Source organism: Muscardinus avellanarius, assembly GCF_963383645.1.
Source record: "Muscardinus avellanarius genome assembly, chromosome: 9".
Taxonomy (NCBI): domain Eukaryota; kingdom Metazoa; phylum Chordata; class Mammalia; order Rodentia; family Gliridae; genus Muscardinus; species Muscardinus avellanarius.
Window position 1 is genome coordinate 106,505,030 of NC_137795.1, and position 23,033 is coordinate 106,528,062.

The window sequence follows — 23,033 nt, forward strand, 5'->3', positions numbered from 1 at the left end:
AATGGGTGAAAAAGAGAGCAAATAAACAACATCACACACACACAAAAAGAACAACAACATAATGAAACAACCACACAAATGTACAAATACTAAGCAGACTTGGCTTCTGCAGTTCTACTGAGTTTTCATGAATCCGGTCAGCCATTTAAGGTTCAAATTCTATATTATGTCCCCGAGCATGTTCCACTCTCATTTTCTCTGATCCTATAGTAAGGATGTCCGTTTGTAGCTCCACTTTTTGGTCTCCTTCAATGAGTGGGATCCTGACCTCTTATCACTTTCTGACTGTCAGTGTGCTAAGTGCTACTGGCACCTCTCCCACTGTGAGCCTGGGTCTCTGATCTCTCAAAAAGGGCCTGTCTGTGATACTCACTTGGTGCGCACAGGCAGCTGGTATCACTGGGGCTGGATCTAGTGTAATCATGATTATCCATACTCTCCAGGAACCCTGAGCTTGCATCTTCTTTTGCCTACATAGGCAGTGGGTGATGCTGGGACCAAACCCCATGTATATGTAGGAGTCTGCATTCTCCACAGATAGAGTTGGATTGGTCTAACTTATCCTTGGTCACCACAGTTGGGTGGTCTGTGTTGCTTTTCGAAGGCCCTAATAGGGCTTTGTGTCCCTGTGAACTGTATGCCTCTTTGCTTAGTTGGCCTTGGGGGCTGTCTGCTAATCTGTGCCTCTGCTATGTCCAACAGCAGACTCCACCCCCACTTTCATGAGTATGAACCGCAGTCTTAGATTCTGTGTGTCTATTTCTTGCTGCACTCGTTCCTGTGGCCACACTGGGTGGTCTACCATGGGGGCAGCTAGATCATGGTGTTGTTGAGCACTACTCTGGTTCTCTGCATGGTGGGCTCAGGTGCCATGCTAAAGGCTCTATTTGGGAGACTGAGCAGTAGGATCTCTGTGGGGCTTGGGGCAAGGAGCCGATCACTTACAATTTTGATGAGCTGTAGCCGCTTACTTTGCTTCAAGTTGTTGACATTTTTTGCTGCGCATCTCTGGAGGCCTCAGTGCCAGCAGTCACATGTGGTTAGGCAAGATAGCACTGCCACAACCTCTTAGCCACAGCCATTGGAGGCTGGTAGGATACTTTTCTGTACTCTGTTCTGCTGTCTGGCTTTGTTTCTGCTGCCTTTCAATTTGCATTGATGTGCTCAACTTTATGCTGGTTTTTCTCATCAAGATGCTGTTTTTATGGTGATGGGATCAAGTGTCAGCAGGACTGACTTATACTGCTTCCTTTGTTCTCCATTTTTTCTGGAATCCCTCTGTCAATATCTTTTTCTGTGTTTGGAAAATTTTCTCATATTACTTCTTTGAAATAATTGTTAATCCCTTTGCTTTCACCTTCTATTTTCTCTTCTATTTCTATTATTCTTAGGCTAGCTCTTTTAACATTGGTACATAATTTCTTCTAAGTCAAATTCATGCTATCAAAGAGTTTTATCTAAGTTGCATGCTATGCATTCAGTTTTTGAATGGTCATCATAAATGAGTGAGATTCTGTTTTTCATGTGGTCTAGTTTACTGTTTCTAGTTTTTACTGATGCATTCACTTCAATGATTACATCCTTCACTTCCTTTAAAACTTCTTTCTGATTTCTGTCCAGGATGTTAGATTCTTTATATAATTTTTCTTTATTTCTTTTAGGCTCTCTCTAAATTCTTTTTGGAAATACTGTGCCATTTCTACTATCAGTGTTCTGATTTGTCCTTCTGGTGATCTCTGTAATTCTGTGTTTGAAGGTTATGTTATTATGGGGTTGTAGGAGCTCATTGCTGCCCTGCTATTTTTTTCTTCTCATGATGATTTCAAGTTTCTTAAGAATTTTTGTTGCTTTTGATAGCTTTCATTAACTTTGGAGTTGTCAGATGGTTTATTCAAGGGCAAATTATGTTGTATTTAATGGTGATGGTTGAGTGAGGAAGAAGGAGCTGGAGTAGTAGATGCAAGAATAGGGAAAATTAGTAGATAGGATGGAGTAGAATGAGAGTTTGAGCATAGTAAGGTAATGTATAATAGAGACTAAAGATAATGAATATATATGAGAATTCTAGTAACCAGTACAGAGTATTTAAGTATAATGCTATAAAATGAAATTAATACATGATAAAGAAAAGAAAAATATAAGAGATGGAGAGAAGAGGGTCTATATGGAAGAGGGAAGAAGCTTGTAAAGGGGGTGGGGAAGCGAGTGAAGAAGCACACACACACACACACACACACACACCACAAAAACAATAAGAAAATAACCATACAAATATAGAGAGAGAAGGCTTAGCTTCCTCAGTCTTTCTGATCTGCATGAGTGTTTTCAGCCACTGAAGGTTCACTTTCTCTATTATCTTCTCAATGATGTTCCAGATGCTCTCATTTGCTCTGTAACCTATTGCAATGATGTCAGCTTGTAGCTCCAGTGTTTCGTCTTTTTCAATGATTAGGACCCTGATCTTGTGTCTCTCACTCTCTTTGTAGCCACTGAGTGCCATTGGTGCCTCTCTTGCTGCAAATCTAGACCTCTGAGCTTTCCACTGGGTCTGTCCTTGAATCTCTCTACTTATGGAGGCAGCTGATATCACTGGGGTGATATCCGGTATAATCATGAGCCTCAGTGTTTTCCAGAGACCCTGTCTCTCCCCACCTATGTAGGTGGCAGGTGCCACTGGGACCAGATCCAGTGTATATGTAAGTGTGTGCATTCTTCACAAATAGGACTGGGTTGGTCTGACTTCTCCACGGCCACCACAATAGGGTGAAGAGCTGCAGTCGCTTACTTCATGTCAAGTCATTGGCTTTTTTGCTGGGGGTCTCTGAAGGCCTCAGTGCCAATAGTCCTGGCATAGGAAGGCAAGATGGTGCTGCCACAGCCCCTCTGGCTGTAGCTGTTCCTCAGAGGAGGCATGCAGGGTACTTTGCTGTGCTGTTTTGTCTTCTGGCTTTGTTTCTGCTGTATTTCAATTTTTCATTGTTTTGTTCAAGTTTTTGATGCTTTTATTCTCTTGTCAAGATGCTGCTTTTATGGCAGTAGAGATTGAGTGTCAGTGCAACTGAGCAGCTGCTTCTCTTACTTGCCATCTTCTTGGGAGTCTTCTTTTTTTTTCTTCTCTTCTTTCCAGTACTGGGGATGAAACCCAGGAGCATTCTACCTCTGAGGTATATCCCCAGCCCTATTTTTTATTCTTTATGTTTGAAACAGGGTCTCAGAGAGTTGCAGAGGGATTCACTAAGTAGCCGAAGCTGTCCATGAACCGCGATTATCCTGTCTCTGCCTCCCAAAAGCTGGGATTTCAAGCATGCACCCAGAAGTCTTCTTTATTATTTTCAAAATTGTCATCCAACACCTGAGACACACAAAACTTAGAGGAAGGAAGGTTTGTTTGCTCACAGATCTAAAGATTTCAATCCATGCATATATAGTCCATTTTATAATTTTTCCCAAGCTGGAGCCAGGGCTACACGTCCTCAGGTCATAAAGGTGAGGAGCAGAAAAAAAAAATTCAAAGGGAAGGCATGTGAAACATATTTAGTTCCCCAAACCACACACCCGAGACTCACTTATGAGTATGACTACCTCCTTAGCAGAAGGTCCAGGGAACATATTACTTTCAAACCATGATATATTTTGATCCATTTTCTCCTCAAAAGAACCTCACCACTTAGGCAGGTTATAATCCCCATTTTAGAATATCAGGATAAAGAGGAGTCAATCTATGTTTTTAAGTTGTATTCTATTTCCATCTCCACATTTCTTCTCCATCTCCAGCAGCCCTTGGTTTCCACTTTCCGCTTCAGGCTGTGGCTTCTGAAGCTGTTGGCTGGAGGCTTCCCAGCACCATGCAGGTGATGCATACCCATCATATGCCCCAGGTTGTATACAATCAAGGTTGTATTCAGCAAAAGATAGCCTTTGATAAGAGCTTTGACTGCCTTGCCATGAATTGGCAAGCAACAAATAGAAAGATATGTCATTCATGCTGCTGGACCAAGACAATGCAGTGAAGTACTGTCCTGCCTGTTCCCTTCCTTCCTAAAACCCCCTGCATCCCTTCTGCATCTCTTCCAAGACATTAAGACAAGCTCAGGCTGAGAAGAAATTTTGATGCCCTGGGAAAGGGAGGGCAAATAATCACTGGATCTGAGAATCATGACTCAGCTTTGAGCTTCAAACAGATCTTTAGAAACTCTTAGAAAGTTAACACTTTTAAACAGAAGGACTTTTCTTGAACTCTTAAAGTGTTATATTTTATAATATCAAAAGCATAAGTTGACTGAAACAAACTATGGTAAAAAGAGAACATGGTAAAAACAAAGCTCTTGTCCCACTGGGAAAAGAAAAAGCTTTTCTATTAATGGTGGATGGAAAAGAGAGAAGAAGTAAAGAGAGAAGGGGGAGAAAGAAGAAAAAGAGTGCAAGAGAAAGTAGAAAGCAAGAAATGATTTTGATGTGAGAAAGAAAAAAGATAAAAGGGAGGGCAAGGAGAAAAATTAATATGCATGCGTTTCCCTCCCCCCTGCTCACTTTCTTTTTATTGTCAAAATTCAGAATATAGGCAGAATGTAGATGGTTTTGAGGACATTAAGATGGGGAGGCATGCAAGGATATGATAAGTTTGACATTAGTGTCTTTAAATAGATTATAAATATTCTTCTAACTGTTCTCCATTCTTACTGTGTCAGTTACTTTCCCATAATAGCTTTAGTCAGTCACTTTTTATGAATTCCTTCCTTAACTTTGGGACACATGTCCAGATTTAGGAACCTCAATCTGTGTTTATCATCTCTTACCCTTGGCATTCAAATGATTCACCAATTTATACTGCGTTTGTATTGTTACGCCTGATTTTCCAATCTCCAAAAACCAAAAAAAGCATCCTCTTGAAAACATTGTGCAGATCTGGATATAAACGTTACTCAACCCAAAATGTCGCTTGTAGTTGTGAATTGAAAAAAGTTTCGGGCTTTTTATAGGAACATTTAAAACTGTTAGGTGGCTTGAAATATTCCCCGCTGATGTACATCATCTCATTTGAAATAATATATTCGATGGAAACAAATGATCGACTCAAGAGTGTTCTTCATCTCACATTCCATAATAACTCACAGCCTTATCTCATTTCTCAGAATGCTTTTCCAATTACAGCCAGCACTTGATCATTTGAGAGCGCAGCACTTTCCCTGAACCATTCCAGCGGTGCTTGCTTCTCACCACCTCGCTGCCTGTCCTGAGACTTTCACAGAGGTTTCACTTGCTGGGGTGGGGGAGAGAGGGACACACCGTGACTCACTGCCGGAGCCTCACAAGGTGCCCTTGCCTTGGTCCCCCGTGCAGTCGCTCCATGAGCGCTGCAGGCGGATGTGCCCCAGGCCGATGCTGAGTGTCTGCTCTTTACTCCCCAGTGAGTGCTATTCCTTGGTTATTCACTTTCAGGGTACTAAATGCAGTCTATGCTGCCACTTCAACAGCCGCATCCCTTATTCCCTGGGTGCCTGTGTATAATTTTTACTTGGCATGAGCATTTAGCTGTCTCTCGGCTATCAACTATATCTCAAACTCTCCCTCTGTGCCTCCATTACTATTACCTACCATTACTCTACTTCGCGCCACTGTCACTCTGTTCAGGGATAGAAGGTCTCCTTTGATGCTTTACCTCCATGTAACAGCCAAAGTGATCTTTTGAAACAGAAATTTGTAGAGCGATTCTAGTAAAATCGTGGAAGAAAATTCAGGGAGGTATTTTCTGCCTCTGATTGAATAACTTTTTGTTCAAAAAGTAGTGAAACAAATTTTATTTATTTATTTATTTATTTATTTGTTTATTTATTTATTTATTTATGTGTGGTACTGGCATTCCTAGAAGCCCTTCTACCTCCGGGCTACAGTCCCAGACCTATTTTTTGTATTTTTTAAATTTGGAAACAGGGTCTCTTAAGCCAGCACAGCTGGCTTTGAATCTGCGCGATCCCCCTGTCTCTGCCTCCCAAGCGCGGGGATTACAAGCGTGCGCCACCACGCCCAGCATAAAAAAAAAAAGTAGTGAAAGTTAACTCTAAATGAACTTGAATGAGCCCAGGGATGTTCTGTTCATGACCAGATTAGATGGCACAGGACTATTTATGTGGGAGTTCTCTGAAGAGTTAGAAAACAAAACAAAAACAAATTTGACTCTACTGTTTCCTTGCTTAAAAACCTTCCTATTGATACATTTGTGTGCACAGCACTTTCCCTGAACAATGCGGGAACAATGCCGTCGGCCCTTTCTCCTTCCCACCTTTGCCCACTCTAAAATTGTCAACTTCCTGATAACTTGTTTTCCTGCATCCCATATTTTCTCATGCCAAGAGTAAAGGCGGAAGGGTTGGCTGGCCTTCCTGGCTGACAGTGCCAAGGAAGCTGAGACAGGTTCTCTGGCTGCCTATATTTGCTTATCTATATTTTCTTTCTTTTGGCTACTTTGTCAGCTCTTTGCTTAGAGAACTCTTACCCTTGAGTTCTCTGAAGATAGAGGTTTGAAACAAAGTTTTTTCAAAGCTGGCTTTGAATAAAACCTATTTTCTTGCCAATTTGAGAATTTGTGAAGCAGAAAACCCAGAGAGCCTAGCCATGCCTGTTCCCAAAAATTTCACCCAGTAACTCCATCAGAGGATGCATTATGAACCCACACTCCCACTCAGGCCCCAAGCCGTGGGCACAGGGCCTTTTGCTAACCTCAGCCTGAGCCCTGTCTCATTCAGCCCAATCTGATTTTCCTGAAGTCCACCAGGTTTTCTTCCATGAGCCCCTGTGTACCACTTCTTCCCTGCCTGGAACTTCCCCATCTCATCCTTGCCCACGCCCCGGGTTCTACTCCAGCCCATTCCCACCAGTCACTTTGCCTCCTTAGAGTTAATTCAGATATCTGCTCTGAGCTGCTGCCCACATTTACCCCAGGGGACCCTCCCCATGAATACTTACCATTTGTGTCCCTTGTAGCCTGAAAATCCCACTGGATTCTTACTCTATTTTTCTCTCTTTTATCCCACTGTAGTCTGCTGATTTAAGACCAAAAGCACTTTATAGTAACCAGCAATGTAGGACGTGCTTATTGAATTAATATATGTATGAATGAATGAATGAATGAATGAACCAACTTCTCACCAATGAGTTAGATGAGAAGGACCTCAAGCTCCAGCTCTGAGAATCCTTTTCACATGTTTAATCTCTCCTTGCAGCCTTTCTGCATTTATTCTTAGTTCATAACAAGTAGCTGAGGCTCTTGTGAGCAAAAGTGAGAAATCCAAATTTGAAAATATGAAATGCACGGCTTGGAGATCTAATCAGAAGCTAATTTCATCTGCTCAGGCCTTCGCTTGGCACCCATATTCTGACACGCTCTGTCAGTGGCCAGTTGATCAGAAACAGAGCTTGGGGTTTCCGGTCCTCCATTGCCAGTAGCAATGGAACAGGCCCCCAGCAAGAGTGCTGGGCCTCGTTGGTGACCCATAAAGTTGCAGGCAAAGTGGGGCTGTTTAGAATGTGAGTGGGCAGGAGTGGGGAGAAGACCAAACTTGTTATAGTGTTATTATTAGCTAGGTAAACCCTGCACTGTGAGGGTATAAAGGGCATTAGGGATTTTTTTTCCCCTCTTGTTTACCACTATCTGAACTGAAATGAACTGTCCCTATGTATGAAGCAATGTTGTAATATATATTTTACTTCTACCAGCTTTTGCCTGCCAAAAGACAGGCTTTCATGATACATAAACTTGATTGATGCAATAAAGTACCACCAGCTGCATGACTTTAAACAACAAACATTTGTTCTCACATAATTTGGGGACCAGAAGTCTAAAATGAAGATGGCCCTGGGGCTGTGCTGTCTCTGATGGCCCTGGGAAAGAGGCTTTCCTCCTGTGCCCTACCTCTGTTAGTGGGATCCCTGGGCATTCTTGGATTGTGGCTGCATCAACTAAACTCTGTCATGACCTCACACAGTGCGTGTTTGTGTCCAAATTTTCTTCTTTCTATCAGAACACTAGTCATAGATTAGGACCCATTCTTAACTTCACACCTGCAAAGACCCTCTTTCCAGACAAAGTCCTAGTCACAAGTTCCTGGTGGACAGGACTTTTGGAATGTTACTCTTTGACCCAATATGTTAGGGTTCACTTGGATTCAGGCCCATATAATATTACCTTACTAGTATTTTTAAGTTTTTCTTAATACTTGAAAACAACTTTATACTGAGAGTACTGGAATGAAATAACTAAGTTTTGAAGATTTAAATATACCTGCACAAGACACACTTTTCTACTAGCTTCGGCACTGTGTCCTCATGCAGGAAATTGGAACAGGCCCTGGACGTGGGTGCACTACATCCTCCCCGTCACCCTCCACTGATCTGTCTCAGAACTTGATCACTCCTTCTGAACAGACTGTCATCTCTCAGCTTCAGTCTAGGAAGTTTAAACATTCCAACTGAGCAAGGTGCTTTTCCTTCCTCTCTCTGCTTTTTAAAGCTTGTCATTTTGGCGGATGAGTTAGCAAACTTGTCCTATAAAGGGACACGCAGTAAATATTCCAGTTTTTTGGTCCACATTGACTCTACAACAATTTTTGAGCCTGCCTTCATAGTGCACTGGCAAGTGAAGACAATGAGCACACAAGTCAGCACAGCTGAGTTCCAATAAAACTTTATTTGTGGGCCTGGGATGGGGATTTCATACACTTTTTATATGCCATGAAATACTATTCTTCCTTTGATAGTCTCTCCTATTTAAAACTGCTAAAAGCATGCAGAGCTTGAGGACTGTGCCAAGAGGAGAGGCCATGGTTCCCTGATTCCTGCCAGCTCTTGTTCCTTCTCTCTTGCTGGCCAGTCTGCCTTGACCTTGCCTTCTGGCACAGAGCACATTCTGCAATTCTCTCAGGCTTCTTTTCTCCCTCCCTTCCCCTCTTTCCTCCTCCTTCTCTTTTCCTCCACTCCTCTCCTCTCTCACTGGTTGCGCCTTTCCTAAAATAAATTTGACCATTGCACATTGATTCTTGTAATCATTTTTTATTTTTTTTAAAGTGAAGGGTGTGATATAATATAGGTCAAGGTGCTACTCAGGGTGTAACAAGGACTTACAGGCTGCTTTTGCTAAAAGCGCCAACTCTTCACTTGGGCCTGCAGATGTCTGATGGGGAACTAAAAGCAGGATAAAAACGTGGAGCCTCCACTTTGCACTTGTCCCTTTGCTCTGAGTCATTGTTCTGAGTCATTTTGGATTCCAGAAGCAACAGGCATAATGGGTAAGCATCCTGTTCTGCATCAACCCTTCTGCCCCCAGCAGCAGCAACATCCTTGCTGTGTAGGCCGTTGGACCAAGACTGCTTGACCATACATACTTCTTTTTCCTTTGTCTGTATAATCTGGGAACTCATATCAGAATCCTGACCTTTCCCCAAAAAAATAAAAACTGGGGCTGGCAACATTGTCTCCTCTTCCTGGTGTAGCTTTACTGATTAAATGCCTTTCCTGCTTTTCACTATATTTTTTTTCCATTGTTTTTTTGGGGAAAGTGATCAGACTTAATTTGTTTGGGACCCTGGAGTTGAACCTCTGGCCTAGGACTCTGGTAACAAGGGGACAGTCATTCCTTTATTTATAGGTAAAAAAAAAAAAAAACAGGCTTACATTCCCTTTATAAAGTAAATACAAATTGTGATAATCTTCTGGTTATAAGTAGAAATGCAGATTTGCTCGGCTGATTGATCAACTCCAAAAATATTGAAAATTAGAAAACACCGTGCAAAGTCTTGGCTGCCCATTACCCAAATTCAGCTGGTTTCCTTCCATATCCAAGCCCCTTTTATTTTTGCCTCTCAGTCATTTGGGACCAGATTTCAAGTATCAGTTGATATTTTATAGGTGTTTGTTAAAGATGACTCTTGTTTTTTTGAAGTATATTCACAATCATACCATCGTACCTAAAAATAATTAAATACTTTTCAGTATCCAGCCAGTGTTCACATTTCCCCAGTTGTCTCATAACTGCCGTATGTACAGTTTGGTTAGGATCTGGCTAAAGTCTACCCACTGCTTTTGTTGATTAATATCTTGTTTATATTTAGTCTCTCCCAAATCATCTGACCCCTCGTAAATTGTTTTCTTCCATGCATACTCCCATTATGCTATCTCGGATAACTGAGTTTAATTACTTTTGTTGTAGTCAGTGATCTTTTGATACAGAGATCCATCTTCCCTTCCTCCTCTCCTTCCCTTCCTCTTCCTTCCTTCCTTTTTCTCTTTCTTCTTCCCTTTCCCTTTCTTTCCCCTTCTCCCTTTCTCCTTTTTTTCTTTCTAATTCAGGTAACAGAGGTGCTCCTGTGACTATCATTGCCTAAATAGTGAGTAGCGAATCAGAGATTGAGATAACCCTTCAAGGTCTGATAGATAAGCCAAGATGTTCTCCAAGAATATACAGTAATCTCTAAGCCCATTTCCAATTCTCACACATTTTTTTCCATCACAACTAAAAAGTTTCTTTCCTTCACAATGAAAATAAAAACTCAGAAGGTTACTTTATTGAATGCTTTCATAAATGAACTTCCTTCGAATCGCCAACATACTGAAATATCAATGACAAAAATTGATAATTTTAATAGTCATTTTATTGTTTTCCAGCAAAAAGATAGAAACTGATTTCTTTCCTTGAACATTTTCCCAACAAAACTAAATCTTTTCAATTTCTAGATCAGAGGCTTACTACCACTTGGAAAAAACGATGATTACTTATGCATTAAATCCTACCTGTGTCTATATGAATTCTAGTTGGTCAGGTGGCTGAGCAGAGCACCTTTGCTTGTTTGCTTTTTACATTATTTTATTAATTTAAGTATTTATTGAGTCCTTGAGTACCAGTGTGAGATATTAGTACCAAACAATAATAATGACATAATGCTATTAATACCCATACTGTACTCAGAGACCTTCACAAGAGTTGTATCTACAGAACATGTGTTAACAGTATAATATGAAATATAAACAGGGAAGTAGGAGAGGGGCAGGTAATCTGATCTTGGCCTGGCATCAAGAGAGGGAAAGAGGGCAGTAGTTTCTGGCAAAGTGCTCAGAAGCTGAGACTTAAGGAACTAAGACAAAACACAAGGACAGGCGGGGATGTTCCTGCAAGCCAAATTTGCTCGATTTAAGAGGTGCAATAATATTTGCTAAGCCTCACAGAGAATTGTAAAAAACGAAACCACCTAATACATTTGTACTTCTGTTAAAATTAAGGTGATAACACCAGTTTCTGTCCCTTGAATATGTTCACTCTGCTGTCTTACGGGTTTTTATTCCCTAAAAAGTTATTTCTAGCTAATTATCCTCACTAAGGAATGTAATCTGTCAGGCTGTCTTGCTAATGTGCCTTACAATGGGGTTGCTTCAGTGAATAGAAACTGAGTTAATGGGGAAAATTAGAAACTTAGAGCAGTTGATTATTTGGGGCTTTTCTCCCAAGGTGAAAAATGTCATTAGTCTCATAAGAAAATCTATAATTAAGCCTGGATCTGAAGACAGAAGGGGCAACAGCCCCTCTCAGCAGAAGTCCCTTACACCATAGCCTCAGTGCCCTCAAAGATGTCACTTGCCAGGATGTGCTTAATCTTCCCAAATGTGAGGGTCACTGATGCAAACCCAGGCAGTATGAGAGGCAGCACCACCCTATCATCATAGGCACTCCTGACCTGCAAGAGCAAATCAAGCTGTCATGTTCCATTATGTGTTTTCTCCTATGTCAAAGCTCTTCTCATAGAAAGTAGTGTCTTTTGTAAGGTTAGCTTAAGACTTAAGTTTAACTGCTAACTGAAAATAAAATTTCCCAACAGTATAATATATATACATGTATAATATAAATGTATATGTATTTATATTATATAGTCTACAATATATATGCGTTTATATTATATGTGTATATATTATATGCTATTGTTGAATATATACATATATAATTATATACTAGAAAATATTTTATTTAAAAAATTTTAGTTTACAAATAGAGTATTTATTTAAAAATAGGTTTTCAAATTTAAGGTAGAAAAAATAAAGTAGAAAGGAATTTTTATTTTTTTTTTAATTTTTATTTTTGTGTGTCTGAGGATGGAACCCAGGGGCATTCTACCTCCGAGCTACACTCCCTGCTCTATTTTTTATTCTTTATTTTGAAACAGGGTCTCACTAAGTTGCGGAGGGCCTCACTAAGTAGTTGAGGCTGTCCACGAACTGCCATCCTCTGGTCTCAGCCTCGGAATACTGGGATTACAAGTATGCACCACCACGCCTGGCCTAGAAAGGATTTTTAAATAAAAGAATTTATCCTGGTGGAAAATTTAGAAAACGTAGATAAAATAAAAAGAAGAAAATAAAATATTGCATGATTTCACTAGAGATTTCTCTATCTTTTTTCTTATACATTTATTGGTGCATTAAAGTTTATCATCATAATGTAATTTATTAGAATTTTTAAAAATTATGCATATGAAAGAATTTGATAAATGAATTTAAGATTTACATGCAAATCCCATTAGTTGGATTGTTCAGAGAGTTGCCTGAACATGCATGTATGTTACTCTTTTTAGTTTATCCTGTAATTATTTAGTCTTTTCTTCTTCCCGCTAGCTCTTTGGTATCATGGACCACATGTTACTCATCTTCACGTGCTGAGGGCCCAAGCTGTGCTTGGAGTCATGCAAGTTGTTTACTAAGTGAAAACTCAGAAACTCCTTTTTCTGCTAACCTGAGAGGAGGAAGTGTGTGCCTTCACCACAAAGTAATTTTATCTCACTCTTCAACGCATTGTGCCTTAAGCCTATTTTGAGATTGTCCTTTTAGAAATTCATGCAGTGTGATATTTTGTAAGTATTATCAGTGAAGTATCACACTCAGCAAGATGCTGTCATTTTGAATACTTGAAATTATTATTATCATTAAATTTAAAATATATTCTAGAGCCGGGCGTGGTGGTGCACGCTTGTAATCCCCGCGCTTGGGAGGCAGAAACAGGAGGATTGCGCAGGTTCAAAGCCAGCCCCGCGCGCTGGCTTAGGAGACCCTGTTTCCAAATAAAAATGTAAAAATAGGTCTGGGAGTGTAGCCCGGAGGTAGAAGGGCTTCCAGGAACCCCAGTACCACCAATATATATATATTCTAAAGAAGGTGGTGGTAGGGAATGAGCAATGCAAAATAAGCACCACCAATGAGTAATTATAATGCTGTTAGAAATTGTATGCCATGTTAATAGTTGACTGATGTGAGAAAAATTAAACAGTACAGAATGGACTGTAAATTTAAATAGTACAGAAGGCTGGGGTAGGCCTGAATGAATACACTCTAGGTCAGAACTATGCTGAGGCGAGGGAGGAAACTAGGGAACCTTAATGGGGAGACACTCTCCAGGCAGGGTAATCAGCCAAGACACAGGCCCTAAACCATGAGCATCCAAATATGATATTGAATATTTTGTTTATAACCACATGTGTGCAATATATCTGAAAATGTTTTTAAATAACAGAATATGATATCTTTAAACGTCCAGGGAAATGGTCAGTCAGTGATCCAACATATTTTCTTAGCCTCCAGGTTTAAATTCAGGTCAGAATCCAATTACCATTAGAAGCAACAGAGTCTGCCTCACTATCTTGTACTCCATCAAGATGTATGACTATAATGCCCCAATAAAAATAAATACATTTAAAAAAGAAACAACAGAGTCAAAGAGTCACTCCTTGTTTCACAGGACAGAATTCTCCTATTGTTTACACAGATGAACTCTTGACTGCCAAATAGACACAAACTCTGTATCTCTCCATGGGAGAGAAAAAGGAAAGGGAAGACCAACTGGTTTATATTGATATAAATGCAGTCGGTATCTCTAGCTGTATTGTGGAAGAATGTTAACACCTCTGCGATCAAAGAATAACATTTACAAATGTTCTTCTCATAAAATAGCTAATACTTTCCTAGAAGAAAAAGACCCACGTATCGATTACAAATGGTATTTCCGATGGGTGAGAAGGAACTGCCATTATTTAAACTTGTGCACAGCACTTGATTTGCCATCCATCTCTGTGCAGAAATTGTGGGCTGAAAAAATAATAAACAGTTCCCACCACCTGCAGAAGCTCATCTGCACCTCAAGCTCATTCCCTCCCAGTTTCCTACAGTGTTGCATCTGCTTTACATACTTGTCTCTCTACACGTGATTAAAACTGCTTATGCTACCTGAGTTGCTTATACCACCCGATGATGCCATACATCCCTGGGGTGTGGAATGTCCCCTACCATGACAGTCTGCTCTGCGAAAATGGCCTTTCTAATACAATAATCTAGGGTTGCAGACATCTATGCGTTGCTCACACAGTATGTATTTAGGGAGAAAAAACTAATTCCATGACAAGCAAATTTATAATAATTTGTTTATACAATCATAATTATTATAAAAAAGTAAAATAATAACTTATCTAGTTTTAAATTAACTTATTTTCCTGGAAGATTAATGAAATATTTCAAATGAATCCTTTTACAAATGACTAAAAAAAACCTTGCTGTATTATAACCTATCACTATGCTGAACCTTTTACCTGAATGTTTCATAAGCAATTTTGTAGAAATTGCTTCTTTAAATAACTAGAGGTGGTAACTAAGATATTATTTTGTAAGTTATTCAGCAAAGTATACATAGATCTTGCAAAGTGACCAATATTTGCAAATTACTTTTGTGAATCTGCATGCTTATGTAAAGCCTAGCTGAAATAAGCCATATCTTGTTTGTTAAAATATGAAATATTTCTGGTTTGTATCCAACACCAGATTAAGAAATAGAACAAAAAACTTAAAATTAAAGCCCATCTTCAATACTATTTTTCTTTCTCAGTCCTTGAAATATTTTATTGTGTGTGTGTTTGTGTGGTGTGTGTGTGTGTGTGTGTGTGTGTGTGTGTGTTCTTAAATTTTTCAACCATGGTATGATACTGAAATATTCCTCTTACCTTTTATTTTTACTCAGTTTTCTAGTTTTGGAGTTAGTCTACATTGATAAAGATACTTTTAGTTGATTCATATTCTGAAATTTTATAATATTCAACTGTATGACCCCAGTTCAAAAGATAATTTCCATTATCTTTTGGATAGTTTTTTTGGTTGTCTTTACTTATTCTACAAAGCAATAATTGCATTTTCTTATAGGAGCACCCAAAGATCTCTCTAAAACACGTAACTGGAATTAGTTGTCATTGTAGGCTGCGCTCATCTTCCAATATATTAGTTACTGCTCAATGGTTTTCCAAAGTAGTTGCCAAAATCATGATATGAAAGGTCTAGGTGTTCACATGCTCAGTAAATTTGGACATTTCCAAATGTTTGTGTGCCATACTGGCTAACATAACATAAAATCTCATCATAGTTTTTATTTGTATTTCCCCACTTACAGTGAAGATGTGTCCTGTGTGTTGGTTGACCAATTATTTCACCCATTTGTAAACTGCTGGCTCAGAACATCTCTTGCCTATCTTTGTTTTGGGTTATCTCTCTGTTACTACTTGTAGACATTCTTAATATAGTTGGATGTTAACCTTTGTCATGTCTGTGTCTTACACATAGCCCTTCTGCTCTGTGGCCTGACAATTCACATGGCTTGTGATATGTTGATAAAGAAAAGGGCTTAATTTTAATAAACTCATATATAACCATTTTTCAAATACAATATACTTATTTTATGCCTCGTTTAAGAAACAATAGAAATACTACTTATGCCTTTTTTCTACATTTTGAAACTCTAGTTTTTGATTAGGCTTTTAATTGACTTGGAGTAGATTTTTGCACTGCATTAAAGAGAAGAATAAAATTTTATTTTTCAATATAGAAAAACAATGAAAATTTTTCATATGTATATGTTTTTGGCACTGGAAATTGAACCCAGAGACACTCTACCTCTGAGATATACTTCTAGCCATTTTTATTTTAAAAAAGAGTCTTTCTAAGTTGCTGAGGGTCTTACTAAGTTGTTGAAGCTAGCCTTAAACCTGCAATCTTCCTGGCTCACAGCCTTCCAAGTACCAGGACTAAAGGTATGCACTACCATACACAGCTCAAATTTCTAACATATCTAATGACAACTTGAATTAAAACACAGTTTTCATATACACATAGATTTATTCTTCAGTTTTAAAAATTTCACAATTTTAGTTGTCTATCCCTTTCCAAAGCTATTTAGTCAAGATTTCTGATAGACCGGTTCTCTTAACATTGTTGTTAAAGCATGCTTTGTCTATTCTTGATTTTTTTTTTCTTTTTCTTTCTTTCTTTCTTTCTTTTTTTTTTTTTTTGCACATCTGGGGATGGAACCCAAAGGCATTTGACCTCTGAGCTACACCCCCTGCCCTATTTTTTTAAATTATTCTTTATTTTGAATCCGGGTCTCACTGAGTTGCAGAGGGCCTCACTAAGTAGCTGAAGCTGTCTGCAAACTGTGATCCTCCCATCTCAGCCCCCCGAATGCTGGGATTACAAGCGTGCGCCACCACACCTGGCTTATTCTTGAATCTTGAAGACTCTTGCATACAGATTTTATCAGTTTCTCAACTCCACCTATATACAAACATATAAATTATTAGGATTTTGATTGGAAATAAATTCATAGATTGATTTTGAAAGAATTGGTATCTTTATCCTATTGATTCTTGTTTACCTTCCTTATTGTCATGGCTGAGACTCCAGCATAATGCTGAATAGAAGTGGTGCTTTATGTCTTTTATTTTTCTGATTAGAGGAGGAAATTCTAATTTTAATGAATAATTGTTTGTAAATATATAAGTGGCCACACACTAAAACTTTCTACCCAGCACAGTTGTCCTGAGTCTGTGGACGTATACACTCACTGTTCCAAATTCTTCAATTTCCAGTATATCCAGATTCCTTATTTCCATTTATTAAATACCTTTTTACTCCAAGGAAGGTATTTGGTTTGAGAAATAAGATAAGTTGTTCTCATCACCTTTTCTCTCTTATGTGGCTCCTTCTCAATGACCTATTACAATTCGCCACAGTTACCATGTCCACCAGGTTGCTTCATGCCTTTCTAAAGCTAAGTTATGCAGTTTCTTTAATCTCTGTGTCCTCAGAGCCCACCACAGGGCAGGAACAGTCCAAAGCCTCAGTAAGTGCTAGATTAATATATTCATGTTTCAATTATATTACCCATTTATGACATTTTCTTGTTGCAATAGGTTAACATGTTGTCATTTAAAATAATAGTGTTACACTGTTTGGGGATTGCAAAATAGTTGAATGTTGGCAGGACTGCAAATCAATACAGCTACAATAGAAATCAATATGGAGATTCCTGAGAAAATTGAGAATGGATCCACTATATGACTCAGCTATACCACTCCTGGATATCTTTCCAAAGGGACTGAAATCAGAATATTAAAGTTATACATGTATATCCTTGTTGACAGCAGCACAATTCACAGTAGCCAAATTATGGAACCAACCTTGGTGTTCATGAACAAATGAATGGATTACAAAATTATGGCATATATACACCATGGAATTCTACCCAGCAATAAAGAAGAACAAATTTATGTCATTTTCAGGAAAATGGATGAACTTGGACAAAATTATGTTTAGTGAGATTAGCCAGTCACAGAAAAGAAAGGGTCCAGTGCTTTCTCTCACATGCTGAATCTAGGGAGAAATCGGGATACCAGACGACTTCATATCATGGAGGGGAAAATCTAAGAGAGCCAGAGAGGGGGTCGAGGGGAAGGAGGGCAGAAAGAGGGGGATTAATGAAGGAATCACTTGTATCGACTTTATGCCATATGCAAAAATACCAATGTCAATCTCGGTATTATGTATGGGGAAGAAGAGACTGGGATGTGATGGGGAAAGCCCATCGAGTACGGGGTGCACGCATGTCACTATCACTGTGAACTGCATTATGAAGTGGGAGTATAATGCACCAATAAAGGTATATGAAAAGAAGAGAAAATAATACTATTATAAGTCTAAAAGAGTTTCTATATGTTTCTATTTCCCAAAAGAGATGAAGAAAGTACTGTGCAGAAGACAATAAAAATTTTAATATGTCTACAAGCATATGGTCACTGAAGCAGAGAGATGCAGGGTAAAGTGGAAGAAAAATTAACCCAGAATTAGGAAAACATAGATCCATCACTTTGCCACTACCTCTTGGTATTCATTTGGCAAAGACTTGGCCTCTTAATGTCTAATAGGAGAGAGTCAACCTAGATCCTCTCCAAAGTGACATTGTATAGTTATGATTTGATATTCAAGATATTTTCCCCTAAGTACCTACTCTGTTAGCCATGTTAGAGGCACCAAGAAGACTGAAGGTTTTTAAGTCTTGAAAAACCTACTCTTTATGATGCCACAGCCTTTAACTGGAGACCCACGTTCATATCCTGCTCATGGCTGATGCTCAGATGGGGATTGTTTGCATGAGAATAGACAAAGTTATTAGGATATAGTGTGTAAGAGAGAAGGAACGTAAAGATACAGAAAACTGAATATGCTACTTTTTAATCAAGCAAGCCTAGGCTTACATGGGATACAGGAAGTCTCGAGTGAAACATTTATTACGGGTTAGTTCCTGTTATTTTGCTCTAAGAGTGAGCTGCGTAGTCATCCCTGAAGAGTAACTATAATAGATAATAGAGGAGCTTCTAAGGTTTGAATGTGGAATGTTCCCTGGAGATCCAGGCGTTAAGGAAGAATCTGCAAGGGTCCAGTGCACAGGATGGAGCTCCTGCCCACTGAGGAATGGGAGAGGCCAGTAGGTCTGCCACCAGACAAGCACACAGGCAGGGCGGTGTGAGGGAGAGAAGTTCCAGGAGCTGATCACGGGAAGGCTTCCACCACACTGATGACCTGACTGTAAATGAGAACTATTGCTGTGTGGTTTCTTCGGGCAGAGTCAGAATCTGATTGAAAAGGCTCACGCTGGCTGCTGTGTGCACTTGACACACAAGGCCACAGGTCGGAGGAAGGCAGCTGATTTTAGTCATGGTGGTAATGCAGAAAGAGGCAAGGAGGAAGGACTGTTCAGATTCTGATTCCGGAAGACAGTAGTCTCCTCTTATCTATGGTATCATTTTGTAGTTTCAGTTACCCACGGTCAACTGTGGTCCAAAAATATTCATTAAAAGTCTAGAAACAATCAACACTTAAGATTTAAATGGCATGCTGTTTGGGTAGTGCCATGCAGTCTTGTGCAGTCCCATTTCACCCCTCCCTCCAGATGTGATTCATTGCTTTGTCCACTGTATCCGCCCTGTATGTGCTACCCACCCTTTAATCATTTAGTCCTTGTGGTATTCCAGTGTGTGTGCTCATCTTTTATTATTTAATAATGGCTCCAAAGCTCAAGAACTGTGATAATGGCAAATTTCTTACAGTCTATTGCTGTATTTCTTCTGTTTTATTAGTTTTGTTATTTAAACAATACTGTGCTTAATATATGAAGAATAAACTGGTTGAAAGATGAGTATACAAGGAGAGAAGTGAATGGTGCCTCTAAAGTCTTTATCCTAGAAACTGGAAGAATGGAGCTGCCACTTACCGAAATAAAAACAAAAATACATGAGGGAATTTAGGAAATCTCAGTCCATCCTTCTCTCCCTCTCTCACCTCATCCCCCTTCCTCCCCACTCCCTTTGCAATTTGTCAGTTGAAAGAAACTAAAGAGATCTATAAAGTTTGCCACAGCATGAGTTTAACAGATTACTCACCCCCGGTGGCCTTTTAACATATTCTCATCTCCTTTCTGTTTGCTGGAAAAATGCTTTTAGATCGTTAAGCCTGGCCAAATTTATGCCTGGTCATATTACATGGTGATGTCTGACATGGCTCTCATCCAGAGCCCCATCATCTCTGGTTTCTCTTGGTTTGGTTACAGTAGCACATTTCTGTGACCATGGCTCTGTGCCTTTAAACATAGCAGATATAGAATAATGATGCTCTCTGTCATTTAGTCATCTTTTTAGGGGCTGAAATACTTCCATAAAGAGAATATCTACTTATGTGAAGGTTTCTATAAGAGAGACCAAATGCTTGATTATTTGCCTATGTTTGCCAATATTCAAAATGAGTGCATTAACTCAGCATCCTCTAAAGCTAAGCTCTTTATTCTTAAAGTTTAATGAACTTAGCCGGGCGTGGTGGCACACACTTGTAATCCCCGCGCTTGGGAGGCGGAGACAGAAGGATAGTACTTGGTTCGGAGCCAGCCTCGCTGGCTTAAGAGACCCTGATTCCAAACAAAAAGTATAAAATAGGTCTGGGAGTGTAGCCCGTAGGTAGAAGGGCTTCCAGGAACCCCAGTACCACCAAATAAATAAATAAATAAATCAATAATAAATCAATAAATAATAAATAGTTTAATGAACTTGTGGTCTTGAATCATGTATTTTAATCCAGGACAGGGAAATCTTACTGGTGTCAATTGTTCCATCTTTGGCTCTGGGGGTTTTCAATCTGCCTTGATCTCCACTAGCTTGTTTTTGTTTTTGTTTTTGTTTTTTGGGGATGACAGATATGCACGTGCTGCTTTTTGTCCACTTACATTTTCAGTCCCGGAATCAGTCCTTTCTCCAGAGATCCTAGATTGTTTCCTAATGACAGTGGCGTTTGGCAATGATGAGGTGACGCTGCTAGGCTTTGGACCTTGTTTGGGTGCTTTTGTGAGTAAATATGTCTACGTACTCTAAATGAAATTATCTCAGGTTCATGGCAATGCTTCCAATTAAAATCCAAGCACATTGAGAGTTTTTATCTATCCTTGTCTGTCATATATGTGCCTTTTTTCCCCCAAACTGAAATGTCCAGGGTCCACAACACCAAGATAATTACTCCCTTTCTTTATTCCACACGTATGGAGCATTTCAGTAATCGATAAGCGCAGTGTCTAATTTTGCCTGAAAGGTCAGGGTGAAAGGACATTTGCTGACAAGCTGAGGATGCATATTCTGATTAGCGTAAACAGCGTTCAGGGAGACCCGGTGGCTTGAGAGGTTATAGTTCACTGAGGAAAAACACTTGCTATAAATGGATGAGGAATGACGGGCCGCCGCAGAGTCTGAGTGAACTGGAACATGATGAACCCCACGGGCAGGCCTGCTGATGTTGACATCCACCAGGCACACGGGCTCGTTCTGTTTTATTTTCCGAAGGAATATTGCCGTTATCTATTTTACTGATGTTTACACAGAGATTTATTTAGGAAAGCAAATACATATTCAATGGATAATGTAGCTATCTCTAGACTGAAAGGCCTCTTGCATTGATTTTTTCTTTGTGTTTTCTTTTCTTTTCCTTCCTTCCTTCCTTCCTTCCTTCCTTCCTTCCTTCCTTCCTTCTTATTTATTTTGGTATTTGAGATTGAACCCAGTTGGGTTTCTACTTCTGATCTACACCCCCAGACCTTTTAATTTCTTTCATTTTGAAACAAGGTCTCACTAACTTGCTCAGGGTATCACTTAGTTGCTGAGATGATCCTGAAACCTGTGATTCTCCTTTTTATCATCCCAAGTAGCGGGATTAGTGGCCTGTACCATGATACATTGACTTTTAATAAAATTACTACTTTTCAAATTTGTTTTTATAAGCCAAATGTAAGGATCTTTTGGGGGTAGAAATTACTTTAAAAACTGACAACATGGGTTGGGTGTGGTGGCACATCTGTAATCCCAGTACTTTGAAGACTGAGACAAGGGGATCGCAGATTTGAGGTCAGCCTCAGCAACTTAGGAAGACCCTATTTTAAAATTAAAAATGGCCGGGCGTGGTGGCGCACGCTTGTAATCCCCGCGCTTGGGAGGCAGAGACAGGAGGATCGCGCAGGTTCGAAGCTAGCCCCGCGCGCTGGCTTAGGAGACCCTGTTTCCAAATAAAAATGTAAAAGTAGGTCTGGGAGTGTAGCCCGGAGGTAGAAGGGCTTCCAGGAACCCCAGTACCACCAAAAAAAAAAAAAAAAATTAAAAATGGATTTTTTTTTACTTAGAAAATGGAAGAGAAAAAAATTTAAAAAGGGATAACACACACACCAATAATAATAATAACAATAACAATAATAATTGCCATCTTGGACTCTTAATCTACACCCATCCAATGAACATGCCGGCGGCAATGTAAAGATCCCTTATTCTGTGACATTTAAAGGAACACATGCATCCTGACATTCAGCTCTTGTGCTTTGCTTTCTGCCCACAGAGGACAAAGTGTGGACCATCGTGTCTCATGACTTGCAGATGCAAACCACTGTGGTGGGCTACAACCCAGAAAAGTACTCGGTGACCCAGCTGATGTACAGCGCCTCCATGGACCAGATCAGCGCCATCACCAGCAGCGCAGAATACTGCGAGCAGTACGTCTCCTACTTCTGCAAGATGTCCAGGCTGTTGAACACTCCAGGTAGGCCGAGAATGGAAGGCCTCTTTTAATTACTATCTCAGCTGGTGTTTGGAATTGCCTAAACAATCCAACAGGTGTACTTTATTATCTTCTCGTCTGGTTTTCAGTGTGCAGAGAGCTACAAATAAGCAAAATCTAATCGCTTGGCTCGCTTTCTTGGGAAGGAAGCTAAGAATGGATGACTTCAAAAGAGAGACCGTATTTTTAAGTTTATAGTTTTGCAGTGCTGTGTATATATGCCTTGGTGAGAACAAGTCTGGTGCTGGAATATCAGTAGCTGCTTTCTGTGGAAGTTTGTCAAAGCTCTGTTGAAATTTCCAGGTCGTTCTCTTTGAGTTCTTCACGTGTCTTTAATGTAAAGATGAAAGCATTTTGAAGGCTGTCTGCAGTACATGGCATACAGAACAGAAGGAGGTTTTGCAGTGCAGTCTAAAGTCATTTAATTGTCTCCGCTCAAGAAGTCTGAATTTGAATATCAATGATTTTTTATCAATGCTGTAGGGTGTATATGTGTATGTGCAAGACTGTTAGGGGGTGTAAAGTCCTAAAGAAGAGATTGGAAGTAAGTTTAC

General features: G+C 39.6%; 1 protein-coding gene across 1 annotated transcript in view; it reads left to right on the forward strand.

The window, feature by feature from the left end:
- The window catches only part of CNTNAP2 (contactin associated protein 2), a gene marked incomplete at both ends in the record, with an annotated part of 1,557,236 nt that overhangs the window by 776,382 nt on the left and 757,821 nt on the right, over positions 1 to 23,033 (forward strand). Inside the window, one exon of the mRNA XM_080701281.1 lies at positions 22,261 to 22,461. Within this exon, the coding sequence (XP_080557407.1) occupies positions 22,261 to 22,461 (201 nt within the window). The remainder of the gene's footprint in view (positions 1 to 22,260; positions 22,462 to 23,033) is intronic.